Source organism: Ictidomys tridecemlineatus, chromosome 9 (assembly GCF_052094955.1).
Source record: "Ictidomys tridecemlineatus isolate mIctTri1 chromosome 9, mIctTri1.hap1, whole genome shotgun sequence".
NCBI lineage: Eukaryota > Metazoa > Chordata > Mammalia > Rodentia > Sciuridae > Ictidomys > Ictidomys tridecemlineatus.
In genome coordinates, this window is record NC_135485.1 from 65551365 (window position 1) to 65575293 (window position 23929).

At 35.3% G+C, this 23929-nt stretch overlaps 1 protein-coding gene across 34 annotated transcripts in view; it reads left to right on the forward strand.

Moving 5' to 3' along the window:
• LOC120892322 (uncharacterized) overlaps positions 1-23929 on the forward strand; it is a 207817-nt gene that overhangs the window by 137787 nt on the left and 46101 nt on the right. For 12 of the 34 annotated variants that reach the window (XR_013425868.1, XR_013425873.1, XR_013425878.1 and 9 more), the window contains one exon: positions 12706-12855. The exons of 18 other annotated variants lie outside the window; for them this stretch is intronic. Coding sequence is in view for 6 of the 16 variants with exons in the window: in XM_078021543.1 (XP_077877669.1) it covers positions 12706-12759 (54 nt within the window). In the remaining 10 variants the exon portion in view is untranslated. Of the gene's footprint in view, positions 1-4318; positions 4377-10097; positions 10117-12705; positions 12856-16220; positions 16286-23929 lie in introns of those variants that run through there. 4 more of the 34 variants (XR_013425871.1, XM_078021550.1, XM_078021544.1 and 1 more) reach the window with 3 other exon arrangements.

Below are 23929 nucleotides of genomic sequence, written 5' to 3' on the forward strand. Positions count from 1 at the left end.
GTATGTTTGAAGACTGCTACATCTCTTTCAGATCAGAGGGGAGTGTGGCCCACTCAAATTAATAGGATCAAGACTCAAGAAGACCAAACTGAGATGAACAAACTGTCTGTGTATATTTTTCATATTCTTTTTCACATATTAGCTTGGAAAGAACCACAATTTCATCAAAAGCAAAAAACAGATATTAATCAGAGATTTCCCTATTATGTTTTCCCATGTAGTTAAAAGGGATTTGTTGTCCTAAGTGGACAATAAAGAAGATCAAGGATGTTGTTTGTTATTTAAAGAACTTTCTTCTCAGTTGGTAATATTTTTACTTCTCTTTGGTTCTCGAGAGTGGTGCATTTCTTTATACTTTGATGTAAGTGTATCTAGGTCTCTATGACAGTTTAATGGTTAGAAAAGATGGTGTTGGCAGTTATGATATTCTTGCTTCTTTCTTCAGGGAACTATTTAGAAGCATAGTTTTTGGTAAGGAGAACATATATGTGTTAAAAGATATTTCCACCCAGTTTTGTGAGTCAAAGTGAAATTACAGAAATCTGGAATAGATATTCTCCTGAAGGCCCTTCTTTTCTTAGTGACCCCTCCTGAAAACAAGCTCTTAACCTCTCATTCCAGTCCTGAGTGATGCATTGACTCACTGAAGTTTCTTTTGGAATTTGGAGTGTAGATGTACTCAACACTACTGTTGTCTACCTTGAGTCTACCTGTCTTTAGAAATGTCAGAATATGTAGTTTAGAGATATATTGTAAGATATATTGTATGCTTCTTCACAAATCATCCCATAGACATGAACAGTGGTTTCCAGGACAAAAACTGCTGCTTATTTTTTGTGAAACCCAGCACACACTCCTCTCATCCATCCACTGCCCTTATTTTGTATTACTACATTTATTAAATATTTCTAGACATTTCTGGATTTCATAAAGCTGCAACCAACACTGATTTTAGGACAGGTAGTGTTTAAAGGAAATTTGATCTCTTAACAGGTCTTTGAAGTTAAATAATACATGTAAGGCATAGATTATTTTTAAATAATTTATGTGGTAATATTCAGAAGGAAGAAGGTCATTTGAAATCAGAACTAGAGGTAAATGGTAGCTCATACACCTGTGAATTGCAAAAAATGATTGAGAGATTGCTGAGAAAAAATACATTTACATTCTTAAAAATAGAACTTAGAGAATCAATTGTCTTTAGGTCAAATTTATGTGATTGCAGTTATCATTGTAATCTTACATATGACTCTTAAATGCCAAAAATCAGTTAAGCTAAATATATATCTCAATTAAAAATTATACAAGGAGGATATAGAAATCTTGTAACATCAGTGGTGATTTCCTCACTAATTCTTGGATGGACTTTATAGTAAGTTAATTCTCCTAACTCATGGAAACTGTGGAAAGTTCTAAAGATATATCTTAGCCCTGCTCCTAGATCTCCGGGAGGCATGGGAGACACAGGGTTGAGAAGAGGTTAGGAATATGGGCCATGGAGCCAAACTACTTAGGGTCAAAACCTGGTTCAGGCCCTTGTTAGGTGCAAGTCTTTGGGCAACTAAAAGCTTCACATGCATCAATAAAAAGAATGAATAATGATTCCTGTCTTACTGCATTTTGATATGAGAAGTAGATGGATTGTTATCTGTTAATCATATAAAGTATTGCCTATACTTAGTGTTATATAGATATTTGTTAAATAAAATCAAATGAGGAGATCAGGGGAATCTTTTCTGTTTGAAAAATATTTGAATGTAAATGTGCTGATCTGGGGCCTCCATGGCAAAGTAAAAATTAGACAACCAAGAGGAAATAATAGGATTGAGTTTTGTCCCCAAAAGAAAGTTTCTTTCTAATGCAATTGGGAAGCTGGCATATAAAATTTACAGTATCTTGTGATACATATTTAAAAGATCTATACACTTGGTACTTTGAGAAGAAAAATTACCAAGTATAAGTGTTATAGAAGAGACATTTGGGCCTTATGGGACAGTAAATGTCAAGAATAAAGAAATGAGGGAAGAATATGCATAAATGATAGAGGTGCAAAGAACCCTGGCTGAGGATTGGTTCAGATTTTAGGGCAGGAAGAATAATGAAAAATGTGGCTGCTAAGTAGAATGGGGTGAGAGTACAATTGTCCATGTTTTATCCTACCAAGGAATTTGGAATTTAACTTGCAGGTAATGGGGAGGCTGAAGGTTCTCTTTACTTAAGAATTTATGTGGAAAGAAATTTCCTGATATAGAGAATTGGTACCTTCCTGTAATTTTTCTCAGCCACTTAAGGTACCCATGCTTGTAATCTATTTTTCATATTTAAACTCCCAAAGAGAATGATGGGGTGGTTTTTACAAATTGCATATTAAAAATATCATTTAAGTTCATTTTACATATTTGCAAGTATTAATTTTTTTCTCCTTAAAATTAAAAAAATGGCATTTTTCTATTTTAAAAAACTATGTTAATTATATAGGTTCAGATATATTCAAAAGAAATTATCTACTCTTTTTTCCTTTAAAGAAGTTTCATTTTCTTTCCTCCAGAAGGAGAAAGTATTGTTTATCAGATCTCTTATAATTATCACACAAGAAACATGACTTGTCATCTCCTTCCTAATGATTGTTGTGCTGCCACCTGACTCTTCTATTTGTCTTTTTTTTTTTTGATTCTGGTGATTCATAGTCAATAGGAAATTCACAAGTTTCTTGACCAAGACAAAGTTACAACTTTGGTTCAAAGAGTAGTAAATTAGACTTAGTTGTTTTCATCCTACCTCCTTTTTCTAAATTTTACTAGTGGGCAAATTACCATCTTTTTGTATCCCAAGTAACAGTTCCTCCGTTGGTTACGCATTGGAGCACACAGCTGTATCTCAGTTCTTTTCTGATGTGTGTCTCTCAATTCACAATATCTATATCTTCATTTTAAAGCAGTTCTCCAGTTATTCATAAGCTGTAGATCCTGTTAGAAGATGGTGCCTACAGTTTATAGAGCAAAGATAAAGGAACTACCTTTTAGAATAATAATGCCACATACAAATTTCTGTTAACTATTGACTATCAGGATATCATAATGAATATCGAGCAAATATTTTATTATTTTGGATGTGGAATATAAGTTGAAAACTACAAAGTAAATGTAATTTTCTTTCCTTTAGTGAATTACTCCACCCCACCTTTTTTTTAAATTAACTTTTTAGGTATACTTATATGCACCATAAAAATCTATTCATTTTAGATCATAGTTTTGTGAGTTGAAAACTGAGTTATTTCAAAATCAACCTAGAAATAAGTATATCATGATAAAGCATTCTGTTTCATTCCTTTTCAATCATATTCCTGTCTTCAGCTCTAGGTAACCACTCACAATCATTATAGACTAAATTTGCCTTTTCCAGAATTTTTTTTAAATGGAAACAGGATGCCACCTCTTTTGTGTTTAGCTTCTTCACTCAGCATATTGGTTTTGCAATTCATTCATATTGTGGAAATTAATAGTTTATTACAATTTCTTGTTGGATAGTACATTATGGAAATACTAAAATTTGTTTAGTCCTTTACCCATTTGGATATTTGTGTTAATCAAATTTACTAGTACAAATAGAGCTGCTATAAGCATGCATATATAATTCTGTGTGTGCTACATGGTTTCATTTTTCTTGGGTAAATATTAGGGGTGCTACATCATCTGGTAAGCATTTGTTTAATTTTTTGGGGGGAGGGGTAAGAAACTGCCAAATTTCTTTCTAAAGGAGTTATACCACTTTACACTTCCAATTGCTAATTTTCAACTATCAATGTTTTTAATTTTAGTCATGCTAATATATAGTGATAGCTTGTGGGTTTTTTAATTTACTTTTTTGATGGCAAAAAGTATTGGGCATGTTTTTGGGTGCTTATTAGTCATTCATGTTTGCTTATTTTTCAACTAGGTTGATACACACACATATATTTTCTGCTAATGTGCTGAATATATCAATTATTTTACAGTGGTAACACAACCTTAAATTTCTGGAATTAACCCCATTTAGTCTTGATTTGATCCTTTTCATTATTAATTTTTTGCATATATTTTAAAAGAAATTTCATCTTTTTATGAGATATAATAAGTTTTATTTTTTTATAATACCTTTTTTTTTTTTTTTGGTTTTGTTGCTGTATTAATTCTGGCTTTTGAGTTCAGAATAGCCTTTAATCAATGTCTAGTTTACCTTATTATTAAGGCAAAATCCTTTTGAAGTTTCTACTAAATGTCCAGTGAGGATTCTACTATTTGAATAATCAAAACTTAGATGTCCCTTGTTCTCTTTGTAGTGCCTTCTTCTCTGGAACTTTGCCCATCAACTTTCAACCACCAGCCTGTGGCCCTCAGGTCTGTCTTCTAACTCAGTGAGACATCTATGCTCTGCTTTGGATTCTCCTGGCACCAGAGCTTGGATAGTGCCTCTACTAGAAAGTTGGGAAGATTATAGGGATTATCTTATTTATTTCTTTTTTCAGGGAACAGCATCTATGTTTTCTGTGGTCTAATACATGAACATAATTTAAAATGAGATTGGTCCAGTTTTCTAATTATTTACTGTGAGAGGGTGAACACTTTCTCTTTCCTCTTTCCTGGTCAGAAGCAGAATTCCTGTGCCTTACTTCTTGTTCATCACCAATTGAGTTAAGCACAACATGTGATCCTGTACCCTTGGGTGGATTTAATGAAACACTGCAAGAATGAACAAAGTGCTGTTATTCTTTTCTATTTGAATGGTAATATGTGCCATCTTATTTCAAAGAAGCCATAAATACCCATCTATTTATCAATTGGATAGTCACTGAATCTGAAACCAATTTGGCCAATGATTATTGTGCTGCAACCTGACATGCTGAGGATCCTTTAAAAGCTGACTGTTTACTTAAAGATCTGTACATTGTTTACAAATGATGAAAGTGTTTCTGGCTCATGTTTTTAAAAAATTGAGTGAGATATTTAACCACTGTTTTCCACCCTCAAAAATAATACATGAATAAAAACAAACTAAAATTCCTAAGTTATTTGAATACATGCAGCATGATTTTATTAATTTTAGCAGTAAGCTTAAGTTAAGAATGGAGAGAACTATAGTGAATATCTTATAGGACGGACACAATTTTTTTTCATGGGATCAGAATACCAAAATTTAAACTGATCCAATCAAATGATCTAAAGATGATACTGATGCTCAATATCAGGAGGATTTATATTTCACAAGTATGATTTTTGAATCATGATGAAAACTTGTGCTACTCACCCACACTGTTTTGTCTATTGCCTTTGTAATATAAAAAATAAATAAGTAATAGAATAATTGCTCAAAGTTAGAGTTTAAACTGTAAATGCCATTACTGACGCAAACTAGTTATTTAATTTAAGGAATCAGACCGCTGACTTTGGCCTGTAATCCACAAAGCATACCAAGGAGTCATTTTGTGTATTCCTGACATTGAGGTATAATGGGAATATAGTTTGAAAATTATTAATGTGCTTTTCTCTTTTGCCTTTTTGAATATAAGACCTTTATCCTGGTTTCCCAAAGGTAGATGTTGCCTGGGACTATATTAGGCACACATAATGCAGAATACAAAGAGAAAGACTTAGTTAATATTCTGCTTCTGACACAAAAATAAAATTATGCCATGTTAGCCTTATGCATTTTATTATAGCTTTGAAAGGGGGTTGTCCAAATTTCTTTATTTTTTCCTTTAGTTTGAAGAACTATTTTCATCATTGTCTCCAACAGTGGAAAAAGAGACTCTTTTCTTCTATAGCATACATTCTCTAATAGCAGAAGGATATGACATATGAAGAATAAAAGAAAGCCAACCTCCTACTTAGTCTAGTCCAGAGATTTGCATGAAGAAGGTTGGAGAGCAAATAAGGTACCAAAGCATATAGTTACATGTGTGCTAGTTTTGTTTTGGGGTCTTGGTCAGGATTAAATCAGAGGTTTCATGAATTTAGGGGGCTCATTAAAGTTGGGCTCTTGACTTAGTACTATTTGTTTGGGTCTTTGAGAGGAGACTACTCACATTAAAGTGGGTGATGCACCATGGAGCTGATGGATACCTTGAAGTTTACATTCCCTGAGAGGAGAGGAGGTAGTGTAAAGACAAGCCAATCCCAACAGCAAATGCTGGGGTGGACAGCTCAATGAGAATTTGAGTGGGACACAAGTTATAGATTTAGCAAGAGCTGAAAGCAAGCTGATGGTAACAGTGAGATGGCTGATGCTTCCTGTGTGGGATTCTAGAGCCAGAAGTCCAAGTCATATCTTTTCAGCTCTAACCTGCAGCAAAGGAGGTAGAACCCATGATGACCACGTCAATAAAAGCCATTATCTTTTTAGAATGGGGGACAATAGAGTGTACATATCTGAAAATTTGTGAGGAGTTATTTCCACTAATGACATGAGGACAGTGAGGCCCACCAGGGCATCTGTACTGAACATTCTTTCTCCTGCTCATGCAAATTCCATAGAGAAGAATTTGGAGAGAGGGAGAGACTACAAGAAACCCCGAGAATTTTGCTCCAAAGAAAATGAGCCATATTCACATTGGGCTAATCTTTAATCTGAACTGGATAATTAACTAATTTGTTCTTTCTCATTTACTGAGGCCCAAACAGTAAACATTATCTGAGGTTAGGAGTTTGCTAGAACAAAATAAAGAAGCTTCCTTTTCTCTTCATGTTTTACTTGAATTAAAATATATCATTTAAATTAATGATGTAAACATTTAATGTAAATTTTAGACAAATTATCTTATTTATTTTACTCTCATTGAAAACAAAAATTTAAAATATGGGAAGTACTATTTTAAGTTATATTTATTCACATATGACTTAGCAAATTGATGTGTGAGTACTATCATTTTTTGCCACTCAGCTACCCTCTGTTTTTTTCTCACCCCCCCACTGGTGCATAGGCCTATCCACAGGTATGGCTATATACTGGACCACTAGTCAGTGACGGGTATGATCCAGTTGCAGTGGTATTAACCTAAGACAGGAGGCTGACGCCTAGAGGTCAGTTTTCCCATGACGGGTAAGAACCATATGTTGAATTGGACATACCTAACAGGCACAGTCCCTAGCCACATTGCCTGTTGCTTAATTAAACAGAAGGGGGCAGATGCTAGGAGCCACAGCAAAGTAATATGATGCATGGCACTTTTGGTTGTAAGGTGAGGCCAGCTAGCCATTGAGATGATATGATTATGTTAAGATTTACATTCATATGGAAATTGGACTCCTGCTGTTCACCTTGGCCTGCTACGGGACTCATGTTACGGGACTCCTGGAGAGTTCCCATTGGTTGGGGAAGGATAGTAGGAGGGAATTCCAAGGGAGGTCCTGGGCCCCAGTTCCGGTAGACGTGACCCCATGGGTGGACCGGCTTGCTTGCCGGATGCGTATGGGGTATTGGCGGCATTTTCAAAAATAAAGTTTTGTTCCTGCTTGAGCGGCTTGTGATTCTGTGCCCAGCCAGACTGCGGCACACACCCATCATACTATCACTAATCTTTCAAAGAATTGCTTTTAAAAAAACTTATGCAGGAAACAGACTTCCATTTTTTCAATGCACACTGAGCAATAATCAAGGTGGTAGGGGAGAAGAAATTTATTCTGCCATCCCTGTACAAGGAAGTACCAGAATATCTTTAAGATACAGTCTCTTCTCTCAAGTGCACCATTTAATCAAGAAGAGAAGTTAGGTGTACATAGGACAAACCAGGTGTCCTATGATGGGAGATATGTCAGTTAGTAGTGGAATAAATGAATGCCACAGAATTTAACAAAAGGAAGAGGAAAGTGCAGCCTGAGCACCTAAGATATGGTCATAAAAGATGAACTTTTGAGGTGCACTATGAAAGAAGTTTAGAAAGATGTAAAGGATAAGGGAGGAAATTCAAAGATCTCATGAGTGGGCCTCATATTTCCTGGTGCACTAGACCCAGTCAAGTATATGCTATAGAAGGCATGGAACAATCCAAGGTCAAGACCTCGCTCTATGACTTACTATGTGAACATCTATGAGGGACTCTGGCTCTTTGAGTCAGAATCATAGCACTTTAAATGAAATAACTTAGAAAGAGCTGAGTCCATACCAGTTGCAAAGCTCAACTATGTAACCTAACTCTATGTCCTTCTGTTCATCATTGCCTTTCATCTCCTTGATGTAGCATCTCTTTTACAGATGATTTTGCTCTGGATAGAGTCTTCCCTTTCCATGATTATCTTGTATCACATCATTCCAATTCCAGTTTAAAAATTTGGAAAGTGATATTAAAACAAAAGTTTCTTAAATGAATCACTAAATCAAGAGTACTTAACTTCCTCAGCCTTAAATAAAAGTAACATTTACCCTTTTCACAAGTTCTTCCTTAAACCCCAAATACTACATGCTATTTCTCATGAGTGTAATAGTTAAAATGATTGCATATACTAAGGACTTTGTCTTACAGACATATCTTTATTATCATTTGTGAATATGGTCTTTGTATAGTGCTGGCTATATAAACTGTATAGTGTATCAGGGGGAGTTAGACACACAGTAATTTTGTCATGAGGCTTTTGTAACCCTGTCAGGTCAGAGAAACTTGAGCTTGGCTCTTCCAGTGTTTGCTTTACATCTCCCTAGCCCTCGGGTTAAGTTGGAAATGAGGAGTTATGCACAGGTGGAATTAATAAATTTATTGAGTTCAGATTATAATTAATGAGATGAGGTAACCACTCATAATCAAGTTTTCTGCTAGAAATAAGAATTCACCTGCTTTCTGAATGCCTGTATGTTAATCCACAAGCCGGAAGAACATATTTCTTAAGAATTTTTTAGATTTGATATGGAACATGGGAACTTGCCAAGTTTCTAGCTATTTCTAGCTAAATATTCAGTATAGCAGGTGGGTTATGAATTGACAAGGAGGGATCAAAACACACACACACACACACACACACACACACACACACACATACACACACATCTTACTCACACTTGTTTTATCTCTCTCCCTCACTCTAGAAACTATAGAAAGTGGGGTAGCTAAAAAGAGCAGAAATGGAATATTTTAATAGGCTTTCCTCTCGTCCTGGATTCTTTTTTGTTTCATTAAAAATTTTTTTTATTTAATTGATTTTATTTATTTTAAATACACAACAGTAGAATGCATTACAATTCTTATTACACATATAGAGCACAATTTTCATCTTTTTATATAAAGTATGTTCACGCCAATTCATGTCTTTATACATGTACTTTGTTTTTTTTGCATTACGATTCTTATTACATATATATATATATATCACAATTTTTCATATCTGTTTATATATAAAGTATGTTGACACCCAATTTGTGTCTTCATACGTGTACTTGGGATAATGATGTCCATCACATTCCACTATCCTTGTTAATCCCCTGCCCCCTCACTTTCTCTCCCACCCCTCTTCCCTATCTAGAATTCATCTACTCCTCCCATGCTCCCACTCCCTACACAAATATGAGTCAACCTCCTTCTATCAGAGAAAACATTCGACATTTGTTTTGGGGGATTGGCTATCTTCACTTAGCATTATCTTCTCCAATGCCATCCATTTATCTGCAAATGCCATGATTTTATTCTCTTTTATTGCCTGAGTAAAATTCCATTGTGTATATATGTCACATTTTTAATCCATTCATCCATTAATGCTTGCAGCATTCCTGAACAATTAGTGTCTTTCTTATGTTAGGAAAGATGCTGATGTTTTGAAACTTCCTTGCTGTTTTCTACTTATGCTCATATCTCACTATAATTATAAATTGTGTTTGTGCTTTTGCTTAAGGAATTGTTTAAGCATATCAGATTCTCCTGGTTCATAAACAAAACTCAGAATTAGCTATCTTAACTGGGTAGAAAGAGGGAGTCAGTGCTTGACTATCTTTGAAAAAAATCTCAGCATGTGACATCCAAATGTCCCAGAATATTTGCTTCTGTTACTAGATGCTCACTAAAATCCCACTTTCCTTTTTTATCAGTATGTCTCTTGGGCTTCCTAGAATGGAAGGGCTGGAAAGAAGGTTTAATGTTTCAAGAACCACTAAGAATCGGTAATTTGCCTGTTAATGTTTTTGTGATCAATGGTTCTGGGAGGTATACTCAGACTTTTTTGGTTTCTGGGCTTACACAAAGTTTTAGAGTTTTGTTCTTGGTCATCAGTAAGGCTAAAGCCTTATTCCTGGAACTTTTTTCAAATTTATCCCAGGCACGGGTTGATTGTGTTTTGGTATCAGTCTCTGGTTTCAAAGTGCTGGTCTAACAAGTGTTCTAGTAGTTTACAATAAAATGAGAAAAAAAATTTGGTCTTCCACATTTATGGGGGCAAATATTTTAGATGTTCATGAAATCCCAAAGTCAGAAAATTATTACCCTATAGTGTACTAAGACAAATAAATAAAAATAAAAAGATCCAATTGCATTTTAAACCACACATTGCAGTGGTCTAGAGATACCCAGGCAAATTCTGAAGTCAACAGCTGTTCTCTGTTCTTAGCACAGAGCAAGGAAGATATTCTTTAAGTGTTAAGATTTAAAATATTGACTAGCAACATGGGCCAGTGTGAGCTAGAAAGTGTGATGTGAGTAAATTAGATAATATTTTAGATTACACTTTTGTAAATAATGAAGATATGCCATTACTAACTACATTTTCAGAAATTATTTAGGAAGTTTACCTAGGGGAAGTGAATGCTAGAAAGGGTTTTATAACTAATTAATTGGGAGATTCAGATAATGTCATTATTGGATAATTAGTTAAGATGCCTAACATTTATGCAGAATTCTGTCAGCTTTTATATTGCTGGTGATTCACTTACTCCATTACATATCAACCTGTGTGTAGCTATTGTAGTATGTCAGACAGACCTTGACATGTTACTGGATGTGACTAACAGCCAGGGAATCTATGACCTTTTTATGTAGCAAAAGCCTATGATCCTGAGCTTCAAGGATCCAAATGAAGTCCTTTTACTTAATTAAAAAAATTCTTTTGTAGTTATGGATGGACAGAATGTCTTTATTTTATTTGTTTATTTTTATATGGTACTAGGCAAGCTCTCTGCCACTGAGCTACAGCCCCAGCCCCTTTTACTTAATTCTTAAAGACTATCACACATGTGCGGGCAGCAGCTACCCATTGTTTTAAGGACACAGTGCCTAGGGATTTTTTCCCTTATTTTGAGAAATTTATACATATATTTGTACATATAGATAAGTATGTTCATATATGTATAATTTATAAATTTATATTTTATCAATATATAAATATTAGATTTATTTTTATAATGACAAGCAACCTCTGATGACTGTTATAGCTAAATTTAATTTAAACAAAAAAGTTATATTTCCTTGTATGAAATAAATTTGTTTTAGTATTAGATTTCTCTTTTTTTTTTTTTTTAAAAAAAGCTCTTTCTGCTGTAGTACTGTACTTTCCACAACTATATCTGCATGAACACCAAATGTTTAATTATAGGCTGATAATTATTCCCCTTGCCCCATGGTAAACATTCCTGTCCAATTGCAAGAGAAAATAACCACTTTTAGTAGTTTAATAGCCATATGAACTGAAAGTGTTAATTCTACTCTAAAATTTGAGCAGTTTATTTCATTTTTTTGGTAGTATCAGCATCAAGAAATGGAGAAAAGTTTTATTCAACTACCTATACAAGAGCAAACAAAGGAAATGTTTAATATTATACCATTAAACTTGTATGGCTTGTCCCAGAATGTGTTCTTATTTTATTCTTCATTTGAATCTGTGTTATCTGTTCTTTCATTTCTTCTGAAGACACTTAAACCAATGTGATTATTTTAATCATGACTACAAACACAATAAAAAACAAATCCCAATTCATTTCAGAGTTAATTATCTACCCAAGAAAGTTAAGCTCTTCCTTAAACTGCAGTTGTCTGACAGAAATAACTAGCCATTGTCTCTGTTTCCAGCTCCTCTTGCATTTATGTAGGTACAAGATACTGGGTCTCACCAATAGCACACCAAGAAGAATAATTCTGCATTACCATTTTGATAGTTTGAAGCTAATGAGCACAAGCAGGGGTTCTACCATTTTGGAAGTCAGGTATTGTGTGGCTGGACTATGAGATGAACCAAAAACTAGCAGAGAAAAATTAATCAGAAATATACATCTTGGATTTTACATGAGGAAGTAGTAAACTTTTGTTGCGTTTGAATATTATAATTTTTAACATAATTGTTATTGTTAGCTCATAAAGTTGGAATGTGCTTCAGCTGAAATATAGTGTTTAACATTCTGTTGCTCATTCAGTTGTCAAATATTTATAGAGAACATACCCCACCCTCTTCACACACATGTGTGAATATATAATATTTACAGAAACTTACTATGCCAGTCACTGAGGATATGAGGAAAAAGAAGGGTCTCAATGACAGAGTACTGCCCCATTTCCAAAATTCCACCTTATGGTGAATTTCTGTTTTCCTAGATTTTCATTAAATTTTTATCTATCAATGGAGAATGTTTTTCAAGATGTTGCTTTCTAATTCTCTGTAATCAATGCTTTTGCTCAATTATCACTGCTATGAATGACTTCCAAGTCCATTTCTCTGGTTGTGACCTTTTAACTATGTTCTAAGTTTTTATTTTAATTATTTACAGGACATCTTCAGTCGACTGTCTGTCATCATCTCAAGTTCAACCTGGAGGAAATAAAGAGTTATGAGTAATAGCATAACAAACAGAAGTTTAATTTGTGATTAAAGCTAAATTTTCCACGGCAAGACAACTATTGATGGAACAACCACAAAAGTAATTATCTTGTCACTAGACTATGTTGTTTCTATTAATAATTTTTTTTCTAAAGGGAAATGCAAAGTACATGCTGAGTTTGAGTCAAAATGAACTTGTTTGTGTGTCTGCTTCACATAAATAAGGCAACAACTGCTGCATACTCTGTGGAGAGTTGTAGCTACAGCATTTTGAAGGCTTTTAACCTTTACCTTTATTCCGACATGAAATTTTAAAGTACCTCTTCACCAAGGAGACCTTTATAAAAGTGTTTTCTAACCTAAACCTCTTCCCAGGTTTTTAATAGATCCAGGGCATGAGAGCAGGGGACTTCCTTGAAAAAAATTATGGTCTAGCTTGTGGAAAGAGCTCATGACCTATTTATCAGAAGTTCTATCTGCGAGTGGGTCTTGGAAGACTGTGTGAAAGTTGTTACCTCCATTGATACATTAGAGTCTGAAAGTTGTTACCTCCACAGACACTATACTGACACCCTTGGTGATTAAATAGTGAGAGCCTTATCTTAATATCTCTAGCTGTGTTGAGTCTCCACTGACAGAAAAGAATTAAGTTATTTAAGTTTTGGAATTTAGTTGGGGACAATGTGGAGAGATTATTTTAGGTATAGCAATGAAATGGCACCTGAATTAACCTCTTGCTCAGTCCCAGATAATTAGTAACAGATTGGTAGAGAATGACAGGAAGAGGCAAACTAAGAGTCAAATGAAAATGGTGTCTGATGCTGTAGTCATACACATGCATGCTAGAAAGAGAGATGAGGCTTCTAGGTTTCATGATTTTGTATATTTAATCCATATAAACATCCTTCAGCAAGTAGTGCTTTGGAGAACATTAGAGGAGAAACTGGGACTAAAGCAATGATGATGTGACAGGAAGAGCATGTATAAAAAGGAGGATTGGCAGACAATTGAAAGGAATGGAATAGTGTTTGGGACAGGTTGAAAAATATGCCCAAGCATGACTTCTGAGAAATTTTCCAGCTGCTTTTATAATTTCTTATTTTCTTCTCTTCTTCCCTCCCTTTCTTCCACCATTTCTTTGTTTTATCCTTCCATTCTTTTACAATTTTTATTGAGTATATATGTGTACTATGTGTAGGCATTATCAATACACGATCATTGCCTTTGTGGGTTTTACATTCTGTTATGGGAGTCAGAAATGTAAATCCTTGATTGCAGAACAGCAAAGGAAGTGTTATGATAGATGTATTCACAGTCACGTGAACACAGAGGCAAGACATTTAACTGAGATGAAGTATTTGGAGCAAAGCTTCTCATTGCCAAGGTCAAGAAGAATAGATAAAGATGAGGTGTAAAAGCAATTCAGGCAACAGCATCCAGTAAATCTACCAGGCTAGACCACTAGACTAGAGTTGGAATGCAGTGAGTTAATAACATACCTATTTTGGCTACCACTGGAAGAAGAACCCTGCTTCCAGAGGCTGAGATCATATATCACTTATTATCATAGAATTATAGTGTGACTAGTGCTTAATAACATGGATAAGAAGTGAAGAAATTAAATTCTTAGATTTGTCCAGAGTAGAGATTTTGTAAGGGAAAAAATACTGAAAGGAGATCTGCTATTGAGAGGCTGAGAAATGATAGGATCAGAGGGTTTAGGCTGGATAAAGAACGGAAGAAAGTCAGAATCCTGTGAACATATGAATTTTCTTTTTCACTACTTTCCCTCATCTAATAAAAAAACCCTAAGCAATCTTTCCACTTAATTTTCAATAATCATAAATTAAATACTGATTATGGGTCAGAATAAGAGTTAGACCTGTGCATGCTAAAATGAATACCTAATTATCCTTTCCTTAAAAAGTTTACAATATAGTGAAAAGAGACACATATGGAAGCAAATTAAATCAAGGAGCTGGAGTTCTCTTTGGTTCTGGAGAAGAGGAAACAAATCTTGTGACTGGACCAGGGAGATGGCAAACCACAGAGGAGGAGACTATAGAGGGAGAGTCTTCATTCTAACCTTTTAATTTAAAAAAAAAATGTTCTAATTAGTTACATAACAGCAGAATGCGTTTTTGACTCATTGTTCACAAATGGAGCACAATTTCTTATTTCTCTGGTTGTACAAGATGCAAACTAACCCTTAAACTTTTGAACAAGGGTTGTTCACTTCTTGTTTGCTCTCCTTCCCAACACTGTCATTATTTTTCTTATCTGTGTTTGAACTATTAATCTGCTAATTTGTATTTTATAATTGAGAATTAATATAATTGTGTAGTTTTAAAACCTTTTTAGTTTTGAATAATTTTAAACTCATGCAAAAGTTACAAAGATAGTAGAGAGGTGCTATATACACTGCACCTAACTTCTCTAGTGTTAGCATCTTATAACTAAAGTACATTTCTCAAAACTAAGACATTAGTATTGGAACAACATATTAATTACAGTTTTATTTGAATTTCACCAGTTTGGCTACAAATGCTCTTCTCTTCCAACATCCAATATGGATGTTACATTATATTAGCAGTCATGTCTCCTTACACTTTTCAAAATATGACACATCCATGGTCTCATCTTATTGCTCTGGACACCTTTGAAAAGTAGTAGTTATGTTTTAACTGTAAGTTATAGTTATCCATGACTTTGTTGCCTGCTGTTGTTTTGGTATCAGTTCTGATTAGCTTCAGCTGCATGCAACAGAAAACTGGTAATAATGCTTGTGTTAGAAGTTGTGAATTGAAATGATTCTGCACTTTTCAGACCTCCAGGCTTTTACTCTGTCTGACCTTTCACCCTTAACACCATCTTCTATTCTCAAAGTTGCTGATATCCCAAATTGCTAGTGAAACTTTACGGGAACAGGAAGGAGGAAGTAGCTATCAGCTTTTCAAATACTTTTTTTCTGAAAGTCTCACCCCCCAAATTATGATCTCATTGGTCAGAACTTAGTCGCATGCTCATGCTGAGCACAAGAGACTTTGGAAACTACAGCCTTTAGCTAAGCTTCTAGTAAATCCAAACAAAATTGGAATTCTCTTTCTAAGGAAGAAAGAAGGAACATTGCATGGGCAATTAGTAGAATCTGCTTCTCCTAGATAAGAATAAATGAGCAGATAGATTTGGCAAATTTTTGCTGAAAAAAAAGAAAATGGACATTTGGGAGCCCTGGATGAAGAGGGAGACATTTACAGACCTGTGCTTCTGGGGGCTGAGTCAGAAACTACTGTTTTGTTCATAATCTAATGGCTTTGATTGAACTTCTAAACTTATCTTTTTTTTTTTCTATTTAGAGTACTGAATACCTTTGTCTCTAGTCCTTCACAAACAAGTAAATAGGCAGGCTGAGAGGCAAAAGACATACAGATATTCTTGCTTCTAATCTCTCTTTACATTTTTAAGATGATGCCAAGACTTTTCCTGAAATTAGGGATGACTTTTCTGCTGTTTCACTAGCACCTTTGATGGTAAGTAGGGAGAGCAGGGTGAATTGAATGAGAAGCCTTGCATACTGTTAGGGTAGAGAAGGGATAGGAGAAGGTATTTCCTTATCAGAAATGGTGGTTAGAGTTACTAGAGGGTGGTTGGAGTTCTGTGGGAAACAAGCTTCTCTGTCAGGTGGTTGCAGAGGTTGTGACTCATTAAGGAAGAGGAAATATGTGTCTAATGGGAGCTCATATTTTCTTGTGAACTATAAAAGCTGGAAAGAAGTTTTTAAATCTGGCTTGATTGACCATGAGCAACAACACCTGGGTTTCTACCGATAGCACTTAACAAAACACATAGACCTGCCGATACATGAAGGTGATTTTTAAGAAAATTTTAATCGTTATTATCCCTAAGTTAAGCTAGAATACAACTTTAATTTCCATAATTATTTTTTCAAAGAGTTGGTTACCTTATCCTAGTAATAAAATATTACCATCCCCAACCTTCCAAATTCTCAAATAATAGAAAATACTGACAATTTTAAGTCTCTGGAGGGAACTTATAATCTTATAGGGACAAATAAAAGGCCTGTACCTAATTTGATAATTTTGACCAATTGTCCTTGGGGATAAAAGTGAGAATAGAAAAGTCAATTGCTTAGAGAAAAATAAATGCATATGTGTTTAAAAATTAATTTACTGGTGTAAATAGTTGGTCTCAGTGACTCACCTCATTAGATACAAATAGGAAATAGTTTTGCTGTCTCCAAAATTGTCAAGAACAATGTTCTCAAAATTTCATTTTCTTCAGAGTAGCAGGCTTTCCAATGGCATCTTATTATCAGTAACATGTTCAGTTAAAGTTAGCTATTAAAATAGTCTTATCTTAATTTTGAAATGTAGTCATGTCTATTTAAAAATTCCTATCATATTTAACTCAAAATGCTTTCTGACCTGAGCACAAGTGGACATGTGGTTCTAGTGTCTTGGGGTGGAACAATCTTCTCACACTCACTCCTCTATTTCCTGTGCATATAAATTTTAGTGTTAGGGTAGAGAAGGGATAGAAGGTATTTCCTTATCAGACTATGTATATTGAGTCGACTAATGCTGAGGTTTCTATCCATTTTTGTCTACTATTGATTTATCTTTGTCTAATATTTGTTAGTTCTTCAAGTAGTTCTAATGGGGGTGAAGTGGTAGAAGAGCTGTGGAGTGGTGGCCCCAGTTGGGTTGCAGCATAGGCCTTGGCCGCATGGAGCCTAAGCCTACAATGCCATGACCAGCCTAAGGCACTGCAAACCAAGGAGTAGGCAAGGCAGGGTGCGCTGACTTATCAACCTGTGTCTACCCAGCCTAGCCTGGTATGGATGCCCACTCCACACAGCACCACAGCCAGAACCCCTGAGCATTCACAATCCAGTGACCTCAACTTCCTGCTTCCCAACCAAGAGCAAGAAAAACAAAATGGGGCAGATCTGAATGGAAGTTCAGGCTCAAGGTTAACCAATAGTGTTAGTGCTTTTCCAAATCTTGATTAGCATAAATTTGGACCAATAGGGTTGAGCTAAGTGCTATATTAACCCTTAGACTAGTGTACTCAGGGTAACCTGCTATGGGTCCCCTCTTGTCCCTGCACTTTTTCTGTTTCTATTCTTCACAATTGAATAAATCTTACTCCTTTTTTTACTCTTGTGTTCCAAATTTCCCTGTGAATTTTATTCTTTGTATATGTGAGATAAGAACCAGGAAAGAAGTTGGCTGTGAGCTGCTGGGGGCTATTGCAACACTGGAGGCATGGCCCACCATTTAGATAGAACTGCCACACTGAGAGCTGCAACACACCACTCAAGGGCAGTGGAAAAGAATCGGGTTTTGCTGACTGCAACCCTCAGAGCTGATCCCCAGTAGTCATTCCTTACTGTGATTAGCTGCTAACACTGAAACAAGCCTTCCCAGTTATAGAGGGCTGCAGTTTATAGACTCTACCCACCAACAGAAGCAGAGAACTGAGTTTCATCTCAAACTCCAATTTGGGGCAGGGTATCCATTTCTCACAATTGTGCTTTACACCAGATCCCTTTTGTACAGCTTCCCTTTACCCCATCAATTCACCCAATATGGTCTTGCTGCAGGAATACTAATGCCCAGCAGATAACCCATACATAGGGTAGCTGTACCTGGAGTTGACTTTGACAAAGAAATCACTAGATGCATGGTGCTATTCATGCCAGAGTGAGGTACTATTGGCTCCCTCTTTCTCTTTTCTCATCCTTTGACTATGTCCCAGAGGTTCTATTCATCCAAATGGTGACTTTAAGCAAATTGGAGAAATTGTTCCATCTTAAGGGAAGTAGCACTGTGCCACGTGTTATGTTTTAATTATTAGGTGTAACCCCAAAGATCTTGTGTGAGACAGTGCAAGAAAGCACTGAGGTGAAATGATTATGTTTTAAAGGCCTTAACCTATTAAGTGCATTAATCCTATGATAGGGTTCAGCTTTGTGGTAACTGTAGGCAGGTGTGACTTTGGGCTACATATTTTGATCTCTATGAGTGAAGTGATCTCTCTGCTACCTGATATGACATCCTGAGCTGTTTTTCTCTGTCACACCCTTCTTCCATGATGTGCTGCCTCTCTGGTGTCATAAGGAATGGAATCAGCTGTCTATGGACTGATATCTCTGAAACTGTAAGCACCAAATAAACTTTTCCTCATCTAAAATTGTCCTTCTTGAGTCTTTTGGTCTAGTAGTGGAAAAGCTGACTAAAACACCAGGTATCACACTTTCTCTTTGAAGCATGGGTTGTACTTCAGTCCTCATCTGCAGCACCAGCTAGAAACCCTTGGGCAAGATACAGCCTCTATAGCCATATTTAGAAGTCTCTGCCCACTAGACCAGAAGCTCAACACTCTCAGATATAAGGTGATCCCTCTCACCAGTGTCACTGTTGTGAGGACTGTTTGGATGCTGACAACCACATAGTAAAAGATGTTTAGTTCCTTGTTCCTTGTATGAGAGAAAAGGGTAAAGGAAAGATTGATGTTCCAGAAATTTTGCATTTCGGCAATCTTTTGCAGATCCTGTCTTATACCATAGATGGCAAAAGTATCCCAACCAGTTAGTGTCCCTGGCTACTGAGAGCATAGGAATCATGTGACTTTTTTGAAATTATCCCTAGTTCAGTAATTGTCAACTGGAGGGAATGTTATTCCTCAAAGGATATTTGACACATTTAGTGGTTACAACTGGGAGGAAGGTGATATTCCCATCTTCCCTTATTCTAACAAAGACAGAGATGTTGCTAAACACCCTATAATGCAAAGGACAGCTCACAAGACAAGGAATCATATTGCTCCAAATGTCAACAGTGCTAAGGTTGAGAGGTTGAGAAATTCTGCCCTAGAATATTGAGCACATCACTCGTGACCTTGAAAGAGTCAGAAATTGACCTGACTCTAATCTCTCACATCAGAGCTATGGCTTCAGACAAATATTTTTCTGAATTTTTTCCGTCAAGTGTGATAAAAGTACCTGTTATACTGATTTTATTTGATGATAGTGAAAATGAAATGAAATAATATATTTGAATATGCTTTAAATTTTTTTTGAAAGGCTATTTCTGTGGCCTATTTTCTTGTAAGCTGACAATGGTTAGATTGTTCTGTCCTTTATTTCTTTGCCTAACTGCTATAGCAAGCAATCCATTTTAGTTGCTTGCTTAAATATAGGGTAAGTTATTTAAATGTGATATGTGATTGTCTTTGCTAGTTATTTTTCATTCTATTACTTTCCTCATCATCAGTTTTTATTTTTTATTTTTGGTCCATGTTGACATAGTATATTTCTCCACCCCTGAAACAAAGTTAAATTTGGGGCTAGTTTGTGAATTATCAACACCATGTAAAATACCATCATTTAACTATGATCAGAATCTGAACTAAATCTATATAATTTTGAACTTGATATAAATGGAATAACTCAAATTGACTTTGAGTATTTCATGCACAATGATTAACAGTCATTTGATCCAAACACACATTAAATGGTATTAAATATTGTGGAAAAAAATATATGCATACATACAAATGTTTCCATAGTCAGAGCTCAACCAAAGAAATGCTTAAGTTATGTTAATGTAAATTGCTTTCAGTTGTTGAACCCTTATGAAACCACCATGTTATATTCTTGTAGTGAATCTTTAGCCTGCAAATCTTCATCTTAAGAATTCAAGAGATTAGAAAATATTATTAGAATTATACATCAAAAATGAATATATTATGGATGGAGAAGAACACAATGATTGAAAGGCTTCTAGTCTGCATTTCTTGAATCACTGTTCAAAAGGGGCCTTCCTGTCTAGACTGAATCAGGGTGTCATAAAGCTATGTTTTGGTTGAAACATGTTAGTTCTGAAGAAGTGTCAAAGGTGAAAGAAAATTCCCCATCTCACACTTGATTACACAGAAATGACATATGTGGACTTTTCTAGGTTTCTTTGGAATTCTAGAAAGCAATCTTAAGCATATACCATTATTATTCCTTCCTCGCCTCAATTAAGATTGTGCATCCTGGTTATGGTTATGTTTAAATAAAGTATTTCCCTTACTTATAGTGCTCCCTTTCCTTGTAATAAGTTTTCTAAACTATACATTACCATTCATACATTTGATAAATTTGGTTGCAGAGAAACTAGGAACACACAAACTTTATATGACTATTCTTGAGTTTGCCAAAAAAAAGAAAAAGAAAAGAAAAGGCAAAATTGCATGGCACATCTAGGGGTTACATATGAGTGTGTAAACAGTTAGAATTTAATAGGGGTAGATAGCCTTAGATTTCTTGACCTGCAAATACTTATGCATATTTTTCCTTCCACTTCTTTTGATTAAAGAAATGCATTTTTAACACCTCATCAAAACACTGCAGTTTGAGCAGGGTAGGATTGAAGAGTGGAGGCAGTAAACTGGCTTGCAAATTTGTAAATTTTGACTGGAGCTCTTGTTTTAGAACACAGATTGCTGGTATCATGAATCAAACTGACGATATTCTTAATAGGTACATAATAAATCAAGCAATTGCTGAGTTTGCTTTATGGCAATAGAGTAGTTATTGAAATAGTGTAACAAAGCATTCCCCACCAAATCACCAGAATTTAAATTGCTACTTAATCCAGAATGACAGTTAGTATTACTGATTAAACATAAGGGCTCTTGCTCACCACAGTGGTTGACAGGACTTTGTAGAATATTATTGCATTGTTCTGGATGGTGCCCTGCCCATTTCTAGTGGTCAGTGAGTGTTAAATAATGCCAATACTGTCAAGTACTTCTTATTTTTCACCCAAGAACATTTATAATTCTCTGCTTCATGTACTTTCTAATTCTTCATGCTCAATGATGAGAATGAAAATTAATTACTCTGGGAACGGGAATGTCGTCTTGACAAATCATTCCTCTTCTATTAAATAACATTTTTTACCAGTGAAAGCTGGAGGTCCCTGGACTCTCTTCTGTTGTCCTGGTCTCCCATTCCTCCTGCTTCTGTCCAAAGATATTTTTAGAAATGCCAAAACTGAACAAGGATAATTGCTTTTAAATTTAGGCCTGGGATTTAGATATGATTTACTTAAAAACCTTCCTAAGTATGGCATTCGAGTCTACTTGAAATTCCCAATTCCCTATCTCTGTAGTTCAGCCAAAGATGTCTCTTTGATTTCTGATCTGCACATTCCTGGGAGCATGGGGTCTCATTTGTCTGAAAGAGAGAGCTGTAAGCCTGTTTGAAGTTTCAGTTGACTTATAGTTCTTTTTTGACCTATACTACTAATAGCTGGCAAAGAAGGAAAACAGACACGTCAATCACTGTCCAGGTTTTATAAATTATTGACTGTTTCTTAAAGGATTGTAATGCCTATTTTATTGGTCTGTTGTACCACAGAAGGGGATTTATAGAGTGTCAAAAAAAGAAAAGAAAAAGAAAAAGAAAATCAGGGCTAGCTAGCATCATCCAGATTGGCTGGCAATAAAGTAATTGCAATTAATTACTATCCATTAAATATAAATTAGTAGCAATCACACCAAGGAGAGAATCAAAAGCATTTCAATCCCTAAAACTCTTTTGTCATTATCATATTTAATGCTCCATGAAGAGTTGAATTGACTAGTTTTCATGATTTTTTATTAAGCTAACCATTTCTCAATGCTTTGGTTCAAATTTTCTTCCAAAGGAGGATTCAGTCACTTACTATGCCTGCTATTCACTGCCTACCCATTTTCCTTTATTCCTTTTTGTTCCCTGAAGATTTCAGGGTCATGGCACACTGCCATTCTAACACAGTTTCTGCCATAACCATTGGGGAGCTTCAACACTCTGGACTCTCAGTTTCTTCAATTTCTCTCCTCCAATGATTTCATCCTACATTTTGGTTTAGACATTCATGCCACTGCTCATTCTCTAACCAGCTCTTCTCCAGGTGTGGTCCAATGTATCCTGGGACCCAGACACTTTCAGAGAGTTCATGGAGTAAAAACCACTTTCACAATACTACTGAGAGTTATTTACCTTTGTCATTCTCATTCTCTCACAAGTTCACTGTTTTCCAGAAGTTACATGACATATGCTATCATTGAGTGAAGATATTAGTATCTAGCATGTCTTTAATAGACATGTGCAAAAATGTGAAAAAATGGTATGCTTTCCACTAATATTTTTCTCTTGGAAAACATAGTTTTTTAAAATAAAAATTGGTTATATTAACATTTAATGTATGTTTTATTTTAATTAAATTAAATATTTTAGAAGCAATTTCTAATACAGTAAATATCAAAAGATTTAATCTACATATAAACATTTTTCTATCAATATTTTTTAAGAGTATAAAGGGATTCAGAAACTAAAAAGCTAGTAAGTGTTGCATTTGACCAAAGTTTTAAAAATGTTATTGTCCATTAAACTCTTTCTTCAATACTACATTGCCAGCTTCTATTCTTTTTTTTTCTTTTCTTTTTTTTATTGGTTGTTCAAAACATTACAAAGCTTTTGACATATCATGTTTCATACATTAGATTCAAGTTGGTTATGAACTCCCATTTTTACCCCAAATACAGATTGCAGAATCACATCTGTTACATATCCACATTTTTACATAATGCCCTATTAGTAACTGTTGTATTCTGCTCCCTTTCCTATCCTCTACTATCCCCCTCCCCTCCCCTCCCATCTTGTCTCTCTACCCCATCTACTGTATTTCACTTCTCTTTTTGTTTATTTACCCATTCCCCTCGCAACATCTTATGTGTGATTTACTATAACAATGAGCGTCTCCCTCCATTACCATGCAATTTCCCTTTTCTCTCCCTTTCCCTCCCACCTATTGTATCTGTTTAATGTTGATTTTTCCTTCCTGCTCTTCCTCCCTGCTCTGATCCTGGTTATTCTCATTATATCAAAGAAGACATTTGGTATTTGTTTTTTAGGGATTGGCTCGCTTCACTAAGCATAATCTGCTCTAGTGCCATCCATTTCCCTGCAAAATCCATGATTTTGTCATTTTTTAGTGCTGCGTAATATTCCATGGTGTATAAATGCCACATTTTTTTATCCATTCATCTATTGAAGGGCATCTGGGTTGGTTCCACAGTCTAGCAATTGTGAATTGTGCCGCTATGAACATCGATGT